The sequence below is a fragment of the Triticum aestivum genome, chromosome 5B, assembly GCF_018294505.1.
Source record: "Triticum aestivum cultivar Chinese Spring chromosome 5B, IWGSC CS RefSeq v2.1, whole genome shotgun sequence".
In the NCBI taxonomy this organism is placed as follows: Eukaryota; Viridiplantae; Streptophyta; class Magnoliopsida; order Poales; family Poaceae; genus Triticum; species Triticum aestivum.
In genome coordinates this window covers 463,972,129-463,984,236 of record NC_057807.1, presented here as the reverse complement: position 1 = coordinate 463,984,236, position 12,108 = coordinate 463,972,129, and the positions used below count along the sequence as shown (strand labels likewise).

The following is a 12,108-nucleotide window of genomic DNA, read 5'->3' as shown; positions in this document are numbered from 1 at the left end:
GGGCACTCCACCTCCTTCTCCGGCTACTCAGGCGCGTGGCGGTACTCCGCCTCCTTCTCCGCCTACGCCGGCACGTCCGAGCAGCCCGCCTCCTCCTCCGCCTTGTCAGCAAGGGCGGAAGAGAGCCGCCACCGCTCCGGCTGCTCCGGCGCGTCGTAGCACTCCGCCTCCTTCTCCGCCTCGTAAGCAACAAAAGAAGATAGCCGTAGCCGCTCCGCCTGCTCCGGCGTCTAGCAGTACAACCAAAGGAGGGAGACAATACAGATTTAGTCCATCTCTCAAGCCTCTAGAGAAGTTACCATACGAGATGACCAAATAGGAAAATGCAGACATCTGTAAAGCCTGTGTGAAGGATTTTTTTTGCAAGGAAACCTCCACCTCCGGAGGAGAAAATAGATAAGGTGAAAGTTCAGCGCACTTTGGATGCCCTGAAGCGACCACCACCGCCTCCGCCGGATGACAACCATGTCCGCGCTCTTAAAAAGGCAGTGGAAGAAGCGCGCCGGTCGGGAACTACTTCAAGTGACAAAAGGTTACAAGAACGAAGAAGTGGGAAAAAAATTCCCCAGCTCGGCGAACATGCGAACCAATCGTGCCCCCTGCTGAAGGTGTCTAGTGATATCGTCGTAAATCCGTCAGAGATGCTGCCCGGTACCAATCCTGGTGATTACCTACCCGACGATGCATATTTTGAATCAATGGAGGTGGACGAACACAAATACCGGTACGGGAAGCCTCTCGTCAAACCTGGTCATCCTCATCTAACAATGATGATGCGAAGATTCCATAAGTGGTACATGGACACCTGCAAGTCTGTGAATGATATTTTGATGCTGAGAGTTAAAGAGGAGCGCGACCTCGTTGGAATTGATCTGTTGTCTGTTCCATTTGAGGAGTTCTTCCAGTTTTTCAATCAAAAGGCCCTCGATAAAATAATCATCACTTGCTACTGTCTGTAAGTACTACTTCTGTAATTAAGTCTCTATATATAGCTCAGCTCTTTCATTGCATGTATATATAATTATCCTCACTATATTATGCAGATTGAAGATCGTCGAATGCAAGAAAAGGCAAATCTATGATATTGGGTTCATTAACACACATCTCATAGATGAATGGACGGTTAAACATGATGCCAAAGGAGTCGAGGCCAACTTACTAAAATCGTTGCTTCAAAATCAAAACAAAGATAAAATACTCGTTCCTTACGAATTCAAGTGAGTGTTACTGTCTTGTGCATATTCGGTTTCCCTTATTACTCGAGGTTATAGTAATGTAATTGATGAGTTATGCATGCGTGCGCAGCTTTCACTTTATTCTCCTAGAGATAAGCTTGCGCAGGGACTAGTAACCGTCTTAGACTCAAGATGAAAAGATCTCAAGGAGTATGCGGCCATGACTGAAATCTCCAGAAGTAAGTTCAATCGATCATTATCGCACCATATCGGCAACTTTGTTCATTTCCTGATATCAAGTAATTATTTTCTTTGTCTCGCAGGGTTTGGAAAGTGTTCACCGCAGAAGCTCCGGGACTGCCGAGGGAGATGCGATTTACACACCCGAAAGTAAGTACTACTAGCTAGTTCCGCGCATCTCCCATTGATTCTAGCTAGTTTCATCAATACCATTTATAGTGCTTGATTATCAGTTTGATTGATCTCCATTTCTCTTAAAGTGGTTGTGGCAGGACGCTGAGAATAATTTTTGTGGATACTACATTTGCGAGTACATCTACAACGTGACGACCTCTAAGCGGGGCTACTCTAAAGAAGATTATGAAGTGCGTAAGCAACAATATTCACAATTTTATTTTATTACCATCATTTGTGTTGAGTTTCATTCATATATATGTATTGACCCCCTTCTTCAAATTAGCTTTGGCAGCTGCGGGATGAACTCCTACCATAAGATCGCATAAAAGCAATTCAAGAGGAATTGGCGGGATTCTTTCTTGACCACGTCATAGATGAAGACGGAGAATACCATGTGGAACTTGACATCAGATGTTAGGGGGATTGTAAGAGATCTTATATTGTATATATGTAGCTAGTAGTGTCGGATAGATATACGAAAACTTGTTGTTCAACCAATCTCTCGGAGAAAGAGAGGTCGATCACTTCTCTTTGTATATGTTCATGACGATCTTGTGTACTTAATGATTTCCTTCATTTGCTTAATAGCTAGCGTGTCGAGTCCTCTCTATATGTATAGTAGTAGCGTCGACAAAGCACAGAGATAAGAGAGGACACTTCTCTCTATTAGCTAACTAACACAATATATGAAACCCCTAAATTAATCCTACAAAACCCCCAAAAACCCCACCCCCCTTCAGAAAAAAAACCTCAACCCCTGAACTGCTGACGCGTGGATGCCTTTTAATCTCGGTTGGTGCTACCAACCGGGACAAAAGGCCATCCTGCCTGGGCAAGCCGCAGCGGCCACGTGGAGCCTCATCTGTCCCGATTCGTATAAGAACCGGAACTAAAGGTATTGGGCTTTAGTACCGACCTTTTAGTCCCGGTTACCGAACCGGGACAAACGGACCTTATAAACCGGGACAAATGGATCTTTTTCTACTAGTGCATATCAAATTCTCAAAGAAAGTCCAAAAAAAGGATGAAACATGGTCCGTCCACAAAAGGATCCGCCCCTGATCACTACGGTAATGGAGTTACCATAGTATCACTGTCACATGGATCAGGATCAGCGCAACCATATGACTTTGCATATGTTTAATTATGTTTTCTTAATATACATTTTTTTAATCTAAATGTTTTATATGCCTATTTAATTTTTTTTATTTAAGACCGCGCGGGCTAATGCGTCGGCCGTGTTGGGCACACCACCCTTTATTACCAAAAGCGAACACACTCGTCCGCCCGACCGATCCAAACGGACAATCTGCGTCCTTTTGGGTTGACCGGTCAGAGTTGCCCTCTTTCATTGTGCCAAAACTGGTACTGCATGCAAACATGATTCCGGCACTTGTTCGGACACTGCCCGTCGAGACGATGGACATATCCAGTACTACCAGACTTGTTCCAATACGTGAGCACGTGACGTGAAATGGGAAATTTTGTTTTTGTCACTCTAGATTTTGCCAATTTTTCTTAGGGAAATGTTTCGAAACGGCGCGCCGACCGAACTTTCCGCCGTCCGCTCGCGCTCACACCCAAACCCCCGCACATGCAGTACGACCCGCACGCGCAGCCGCATGCAAAACTGCTGCATGCAAAACTGCTCCCGCACATGGCGGGTCCTACACACCTGGCTCTCCGCAAAACTGCTGCATGTAAAACTGCTCCCGCACATGGCGGGTCCTACGCATCTGGCTCTCTTTTCTATCTTATATCTTCCCCTTCTTCTACCTCCAGCCCACATCGTAGTTTCCTTAATGCTACAACCGTTGTCTCAAATTGCTACAAGCTGCTTCCCACGCAGCTACAACCGGCTTCACGATTTGCTACATCATACGGCCCCGTGTTTTTTCTGCATGTTACCACCGTTGTCACAAATTGTTACAACCGGCGTCCCACACAGTTACATCTAACGTCGCTTTTTGCTACATCGCATGGCCACCATGTTTTTTGCTACATGTGACCACCGTTGTCACAGGGATGCTGAAACCAACATCTTTTTTGCTAGATGCTTCAACTGGCATCACAATATGCTACAACCGGCATCGTATTTTGCTACCACCGGTGTCGCATTTTGCTACATCGCACATGGCTTCGTGATTTTTGCTACAACCGGCCACAAAAAAAGCTGCGTCCGGCGACGTGATTTGCTGCAACGGCCATGGCAAAGTTCGATCGCACATGGCGCACCGGCGAGCAGCTCCGACGAGCATGCAGGCGAGCGCGCCGACGAGCATGCAGGCGAGCGGCGGCTCCGACGAGCAACCCGACGAGCAGCTCCGGCGAGGAAGCCGACGAGCAGGCCGACGAGCAGCTCCGGCGAGTGAGCCAACGAGCAGGTCCGGCGAGCGGCTTCGACGAGCGCGCCGACAAGCGGCTCCGGCGAGCAAGCTACCGACGACAACGAGCCTGTACGTGAGGATGGAGGAGGCTTTGACCCACGCGCAAGGGAGGAGATGCAATCTGGACGGTTATTATTACGTGAATCGAACGACTAGGGCTGGACCGGCCGAAAGTTTCGGCCGGTGCGCCGGCGCCCAGTACTAGCCTTTTTCTTATGCCATTCTAGATTTTGACATTTCGCTTTTGCCATTCTTAGCTTTTCACAATTATCGGAACTACCATTCCGTGGCAAAAGCAAAATAAATTTATTTCATTTTTGCCCCTCTTAGCTTTTGAAATGTATCATAATTGCCACTCTGAAAATTTTGCTTTTGCCATGGGAATGTCAATTGTGATAATTGTCAAAAACTAAGAATGACAAAAGTGAAATGTCAAAATCTGGAGTGGCATAAGGAAAATTGGTAAAATCTAGAGTAGCAAAAACAAAATTGTCCCGTGTGAAATAGTACTACCTAATGTATCTGAGAGCCACATCCCCTATACATGGCTACATAAATGCGATTTGGTTATTCATATGCAGTTAGATAGTCTAGACATGCATACCAGCGGACGTGGACGCCGTGCGTCAAAGGAGCTTTTCGTTAGAAACTATCCATACTCACCATATATATTCTACTAGAACAGAGGAAGTATTCAAGGGTAACACGCGGCCTACTTACACAGGAACCATAGGGTGCTTATGATAACTTGCAAATGAAGTTCGAGATCATGACAGCGGTTCAAGATCATGGCATCGGCGACAAGGCTCCACAACATTTAGCTTGACTCTTGAGGGAACTTTTGGCTCAACGTATGTCTTGATAGCCAAGAGCCCTTTACCAACTTCCACCAGAAAATCTACGCGCAAATGCAAGCACTTTCCACTATAGTTGGTCAAACAGCTATGCCAAGGATGTCCTGTTGTGGTGTCCAATGTAAGGCACTGAAGTGACGCTGTATTCTCAATGATATGGCATGTTAGCTCTACTACGCTCTTCGCAGAGGAGAAACCAATGATCTTCACTGTCTTAAGCCTATCATGGCGGTGTCCTGGTATCTGCCTCAAATTTGATGTATCTCCGACGATTGATTCGTGCAACATCTTTCTCTGCAACACCTAAAGATGACATGCCAATATGGCTGGATTAATAGTTCCATCATTGTAACTAAATATCCTTACAAGATGGAGAGTGACTTACATTCAGGACAAGGGTCTCCAAGGAAGGAGAAGCATCAAAAAGGGATATTAGAGAACAATAGTCGTAGGTCGGCGGAAATGTCATTGCATTAAGATCAACACTCAAGTGCTTGAGATGTAAGAATTTGCTAGGTAACACTGGTGTATCAATTATCTACACAAAAATATCTCAAATCAATCATACTATGCATATTAAAAGTGTAAAGATACCAAAGGATTTAGTGTATACCTCATGACGTGAACATAGAGAAAGAGCTTCAACATATTGCAAGTTGGACAAAAGATTAGTGCATGCATAACTGACAACACCGGGGAAGGACATGTCAAACTTCTTGAATTGCAATGCTACTCCAAGTGATAGTTGTACTTGGCAGAGACCCATAAATTGAAAATTAGATAAGTTTGGAGCTTCTATCTCTATAACCTTCAGGCTGCTGCAGTGAAGCACTTCCAGGTATTTGAGCTGTTGCAGATGAAATGGCATCTTTAAGCAAGTTATGTTATTGCAATTCTTGAGTTGCATCCGTTGCAAAGCAAAAAAATTGTGAAGAAGGGACCCCATCTGATCCCTCGTAATATTAACATCAAATAGCTCAAGTCTTGACAAACTTTTCAAGCACAGCCCGACAGTGGGAGAGAAAGCACAACAAGAAAGCTTTAGATACTGAATCAATTTTCCATTCTCATTAGCCAAAAGTGACCACGGAAAGTTATAATGCTTTCGTGACTTTGTAGATAGCTGAACAGTGAGTTCTTCAATCCCTGGTGTAATAGCAGTCTGAAGCCAGCCATCAAGGTTACATACCTTGTCATCGTAATAACGGAAAACAATCTCGAGTGTTTTGATGGCAATGCATGAGTGATTTTTCAAAATGTTGTCAACTCTGCTGGTGAAATTTCTTACTATTTCATCCTCTCCACATGATCTTTCATCCATGCCCAGTGCTTTCGCGTTGAAAGCAAGGTTTGGATAGCATCTCCAAGAACGTTTAAATGCATGAGACACGCAGGCAGTTCGAGCAGCATCTTGCATTGGCAGTAGGGAGAATATATGACACCAGATATCCTGCATGCACAAACATGTGAGAAAAGCTGAACATGGCCACGAATAATTATTTCAAATGGACAAAAGAATGAAAAAAAACATAGAGTAACATTTTAGCCCAAGTGCTTGCACATAATTGCAACGTGATACAGAGGCACACTATGCAATTGTGCTGACCGCTGAGTAAAGGGTGGTTACTCTCCTAAATGTCTTATTACTGGTTCTGAAAGATAGTCTTAGTATCGGCTAGTTACTACGAGTGAAACCATTGCATTTCATCGAACTCACATGTACGCACATTTATGTCGTATTGTGAGGCAACTTCATAGACACAACCTAATTTCGTCATGATGGCAAATTAAATGACTACTTATACAGAGCACCATCCACTAACACCGGGATAAAAGGTTGCGTGCAGTAACCTTAGCAGTCTAGCACTTCCAACAATAGCGACATATCCAAAAAAATCCGTCCAGATTGACCACTTCCGAGTTCTGGTAGTATGAAGGCGTACACTTTATATGGTCCTAAACTCGCTCATAATCTAGATGCGATCATGTTAACTGGAACAGTCTTACCATCAATCTCTGTTATATAGAACTGCAATACAAATAAGGATGGAGATAACTGTGTCACCGCAGAAGAAATTTTCTGTACAAAAAAATATCATTTCACTGCAGGAAATGAGCAGCTGCCCTTATATCAGAAGGGTTGCTCGAACTAATGTGGGTCAAGATTATTTACTGGTTTAAGAGCCCAATGTCAATCAGACTAGTAAAAATAATGCGGTCAAAATGTTGAGCTTTTAACGGGAGGGAGTTGTATAAAATAACATCATAAGTCAGATTATTAGTAGATATATACACTCTGGATATTTATATACTGTAGCATACATGGGCACAAAAATGGCTAGTCATCTGAATTAAAAAAAATGTATCAAGGAAAGGACGGGGCCTCTCGTGAAGATTGAGTTCCAACACTCATGACAGGCATTTTTCTGCAGGCAGTTCAAAGAAAACAAAGCTACTAATGCAGTAGGACTGTGGCATGTTGCAGCACTAAGGATATATTCATACTAAATACTTCACCAAGCACAGCTCAACCAATTAGTATAGTTAGAGCATTCATATCCCATCATCACCGTTTCATGGCGTACCTCTGGAAGATGTGGCCCAGGGCATTGTGGTTCACCACCTTGGGAACAATGGTCTTCTGTGCAGGTTGAGTCCTTTCTGTGAACCGTTGAATCAGCTGGTCCATCTGCAATACATAAGCATGATTACAGGTGGAAAGTTATAAGAAGAAAAAAAGTGAAGCATGTATATGCACATGCTGAAAGAGAAATAGTTCTTGTCCAACTTTAGTCAACAGAAATAACGCTTTTCGAGCTAGACACCCAAGTTTCATTTCAATTAAAGGAAAAGACTTTTGAATGACCATATACATTGGTATAAGACATTGTAATACCACCCAAGTACCCCGTACATGATTGCAAAAAAAAAAAAAAGTACCCCGTACATCGTCGACGGTGCACAAACAAACAAAACAAGACAGGGGAACACATAATTCAGAGGGTGCGTAGACAGTCGACTTGGTTTCCCCTCTGTTGTGTTGCCAAGGATCAGCAGCCACCTGCTAACTCTAGCATGGAAAACACATGGGTCCTCTCAAACCCAATGTATGTTTACTGTGTATTTGAGTGGCCACACTGATGTTATAGCAAATTTTCATAACATGGGTACATATGAACAACACACACAAAAATTGATCTTTCCCCAAATTGATCCAAAAAATCCTTTTATACTACTACTCCCTCCGTCCCATAATGTAAGACGTTTTTTTTACACTAGACCATAGAAACCTAGCTTACTCAAACAGTTTTCTTTATGAGAAAAAAAACAAAAATTTACGCTCAAATAGACACTAGGTTAGATCGACCTACAAGAATCTGCTTGCCTCACCTGGTCTTGTTCCAAAAAGAAGGAACTGGGTACAGATGAAAAAAACAGCGAGGTGGTGACTTACTATGGGGTTGGATTTGCAGGCGACGACTTTCCCGCTGCATCGACATCACCCGATTGAGCATCAGCTGACCCTGGTTCGACGAGACCTAAGGGTCGAGAAATCTCGATTTGGATCTCGCTGTCGCGAGTATGGAATCTCGATTTGGATCGAACACGGCGCCAGGCCAGGGCACCCAGCCCACCAGTAGTATATCTCTATCTCTCCTATCTCACGGAAACGTAAGGTAATTTGATATGGGCCAGGATTCCCGAAAAAAACATAGGAGCCTCGCCTGATCACGTTACCTCGGGCCCGTTTAGCGAGCGAGACGACGACTGGGCCAGCCCATAAGCGCGCACGCAAGCCTGTCCGCTGCTGCTGGAGCTCTCGGGCAACGAGCCAACGACAACGACCAACGAGGCACCCTCTCGCCAACGGATCTGGCGTCGCCGCTCGGTGGCTTGCTCTAGCGCATGCAGTCGCCGGAAGAATCGATTAAGGCCGAACCAGAGCAGCAGACTTCCCAGGGCTTGGTGGACACGGACCGTTGGCCAGCGAGAGTGAAGCAGTAGGCACGAAAAGGGCCTCCAACAGAAACGAAAACTGAAGCCATCTTCTTCCTCTGCCCTGCCCTGTGCCTTTCGTCTCGATCCCCTATCCTGTTCCTCTGGTGGTCACTCTTCACGAGAAGAGCGACCGGGGTTATCCTCCTTTTTATTGTTTATTACCATCCAGCTGTTGTTAATCCTGTTTACCGCCATCGTCAAAAAGAAAATCCTGTTTACCGCCACTTATCTGAAGGTTAAACCCTGCCTACATAAGCCAGGTTGTGGCTAAGGTTGCGTTGATGACTTGATTCCCCATTTCTGCCATTATGGTTAGATTGATACAAATGCCCTACGAAATCGATGGCGCCCGGCCGCTATGAGTACAGTGCTTAAATCTATGCAACCCCAATGTTCTCGTGATGCACCTGAAAAACAACCACTAGTAGGTGAAACAGAGCACATCATCAAGTCACCTATACTACAGCAGGCTCAAGCAGAACATCAAAATGCTAGAACCGATCTTCTTCAAAAACAACAGGAAATGGAGAAGGGATACAACAGGCAGTGTGATAATTCACCACCTATCAGGATTACCAGGCCATATGTTACCCCTTGGCATGCGTACACAGCAGGCACCAGAAAGTGGAAATGAACACACTCCCCAGAACCAGTCCCCAGCACAAGCTTATACTCCAGCATTTAGCCAGTTCAATCAACACCGACAGAGGCAGTTATGGCCGAGATATTTGAAAGCATATGAACAGGAAATGAAAGATCGGTTCATGAAATCCATCACAAAAGACCCGTGTCCCTTGCACAAACTTCTATAAGAAACCAAACAATGTTGTGCCTCAGAGATATGTTCATGTTCATATGCCTGTCCAACAACAACAACCTTCGAAACAATTAGAGCTGCCAAATGTTAAGTTTCATAAAACTAGAAAAGTGGGAGAATGTTGGAGATGTTGTGATAAATGGGTTCAAAGCCACTAGAGCAAATTAGTACCAAATATTCATATCATGCAGGAAGATCATACTGGCCAACAGCAAACTGACACTGAAGAACCTGAAATACAGGGAACAACACAGAAAATGTGATGTTCATTTCTGCCCAAGCCATCAGTGGTGCTCCCCTTCCACACCCACTGTGGTCATCTATCTCAATGGAAAAGGAGCAGTGGCTCTACTGGATACTGGGAGTACATCTTTTACGGATCAACAATTTTCTGTCCATTACAGTTATAGTACTTTGCTTGCACCTACACCTAGAAACATTGCAGTGGCAGGAGGTCCACTTACATGGCAACACACGAGCCTACTAGTTACACGTTAAACATTGGGTTTGGGGTGTATAACCCGGGTAGCAGCAGCAGCAAGGTTCCTCGACGTTCTGGTTTAACTTACACAGGAATCATAGGGTACTTATGATAACTTGCATATGAAGTTCAACATATGATCAGTGGTTGATCATGGCATCGGCGGCAAGGCTCCACAACATTTAGCTTGACTCTGGAAGGAACTTTTGGCTCAACATATGTCCTGATAGCCAAGAGCCCTTTACGAACTTCCACCATAAAATCCCCGTCTAACAGCATGCACTTTCCAATATTGTTGAGTTAAACAGCTATACGAAGGATGTCCTGTTGTGGTGTCCAATGTCAGGCCCTCAAGTGACGTTGTATTCTCAATGACATGGCATGTTAGCTCTACTAAGCTCTTTGCAGAGGAGAAACCAAAGCCTGAGTTTAATGTAGGAGATTATGTGTTATTATTCAACTCTCGTTTAAGATTTTTTGCAGGAAAACTTCTCTCAAAATGGGAAGGTCCCTACGTTATCGAGGAGGTCTACCGTTCCGGTGCTATAAAATTTAACAACTTTGAAGGCACAAATCCTAGGGTGGTTAATGGGTCAAAGAATCAAGCATTATATTTTAGGTAACCCTATCAATGTTGAAACTAATATTATTAAAACCATAACCCAGAGGAGTACATAAGAGACACTTTCCAGAACGTTCCAGACTCCGAAAAGGCATAGGTACGTGGTACGGTAAGTTTACCGACTCCAAAACAACTCTAATGGTAATTTTCATCAGTTTTGGATTATTTAAGAATTTTAGGAAGAAAGAAGTAGTCCGAAAGGGACACAAGGCTCCCACGAGAGAGGAGGGCGCGCCCCCCTGTCTCGTGGGCACCTCATGTGCCTCCTGGACTCCGTTTTCTTGTATGTCACGTATTTTGGTCGGTAAAAATTCATTATATATACTCCCGAAGGTTTTGGCCACCGTATCACGCAAATATCCTCTGTTTTCGTTTCGAGCTGTTCCTATTGCAGATTTAGAGCACCATGACTTCTCCCTCCTACAACAACAAAGACAAGGATGCCTGGCTATTGAAGATAGAGTTGAAAAGAGAGGAACCAGAAGAGATCAACAAGGATGAAGGGATCAAGAAGGCCATGGAGGTTCACGCTCCGGTGGTGAAAGAAGAAGACATCCCTAGCCCTTTACCTAACCTTTTCACTCCAACAGAGATTGAGGCTTTCTAGATGATTGAGTTAGCCCGCATACAAAACAAGTATCTCACACAGGAGAATATTTTGTTGAAAGATCATATTGCTGGGCTCAAGGGCATTATCCGCAAGTTGGAGGAGCTTTTACGCTCAATGTGCGATTATCCACCATCATCATCACCACCTCCATCACCACAGAAGAAATAATCACATGGGTATGGGCATCCTCCTTGGAAACTGCCAAGCTTGGGGGAGGTGCCACGGTATCGTATCACCATCACACTCCTATCTTTACCGCTTTATTTAGTTCGATCCTTTTAGTAGTATCTTGATCTATTAGTTCAAAGTTTTGATATCAAGTAGTTTTGAGTTTTCGTTGTGATCTCTTTTTGTAAGCGAGTCCGTGTGCTATCTATAATAAAGATTAGTGTTGAGTCAAGGGCTTTGCTATGTTGCTATGATCTTGAGAAAGTAGAAAGAACAAAAGAGTTCATATTGATCTTATGGATAGTGATAACTTCACACATAGAAAGTATGAGGCATAAAAATTGTTGAGAGTTGATGAACATAGCCTTGGTCATCGTTGCAATTAATAGGAAGTGATAAGGAAAGAGGGGTTCACATATAAATATATTATCTTGGACATCTTTTATGATTGTGAAGCACTCATTAAGTATGACATGCTAAAAGAATTGATGTTGGACAAGGAAGACAACGTAATGGTTTATGTTTTCCGACATCTCAGTTAAAGTATATTGTCAGTGACCTTCTGAACATGTTGAGCT

At 44.0% G+C, this 12,108-nt stretch overlaps 1 protein-coding gene across 3 annotated transcripts; it reads right to left on the bottom strand.

The window, feature by feature from the left end:
- Nucleotides 1–4,635: 4,635 nt before the first annotated feature.
- Nucleotides 4,636–8,806, bottom strand: LOC123112494 (F-box/FBD/LRR-repeat protein At3g26920). 3 transcript variants are annotated; one of them, XM_044533495.1, is made up of 7 exons: nucleotides 8,572–8,805; nucleotides 8,288–8,490; nucleotides 7,419–7,522; nucleotides 6,023–6,283; nucleotides 5,447–5,680; nucleotides 5,219–5,371; nucleotides 4,636–5,136 (listed from the first exon to the last, which is right to left on the bottom strand). In XM_044533495.1, the coding sequence occupies exons 2-7, from the start codon at nucleotides 8,346–8,348 to the stop codon at nucleotides 4,747–4,749; spliced, it is 1,203 nt and encodes a 400-aa protein (XP_044389430.1). In that variant the 5' UTR covers nucleotides 8,349–8,490; nucleotides 8,572–8,805; the 3' UTR covers nucleotides 4,636–4,746. The 3 variants fall into 3 exon arrangements, with proteins under 3 accessions (XP_044389430.1, XP_044389431.1, XP_044389429.1); XM_044533496.1 differs by having other exon boundaries at nucleotides 6,122–6,283; nucleotides 8,572–8,804; XM_044533494.1 differs by having other exon boundaries at nucleotides 5,447–6,283; nucleotides 8,572–8,806.
- Nucleotides 8,807–12,108: the final 3,302 nt, after the last annotated feature.

Coding starts and splice junctions, on each gene's coding strand:
- LOC123112494 (XM_044533494.1), bottom strand. CDS start 8,348: ATGCTCAATCGGGTGATGTCGATGCAGCGGGAAAGTCGTCGCCTGCAA. Junction 6,284..7,418: donor CTGGGCCACATCTTCCAGAG/GTACGCCATGAA, acceptor TTGTGCATGCAG/GATATCTGGTGTCATATATT. Junction 5,372..5,446: donor CTCTATGTTCACGTCATGAG/GTATACACTAAA, acceptor ATTTTTGTGTAG/ATAATTGATACACCAGTGTT.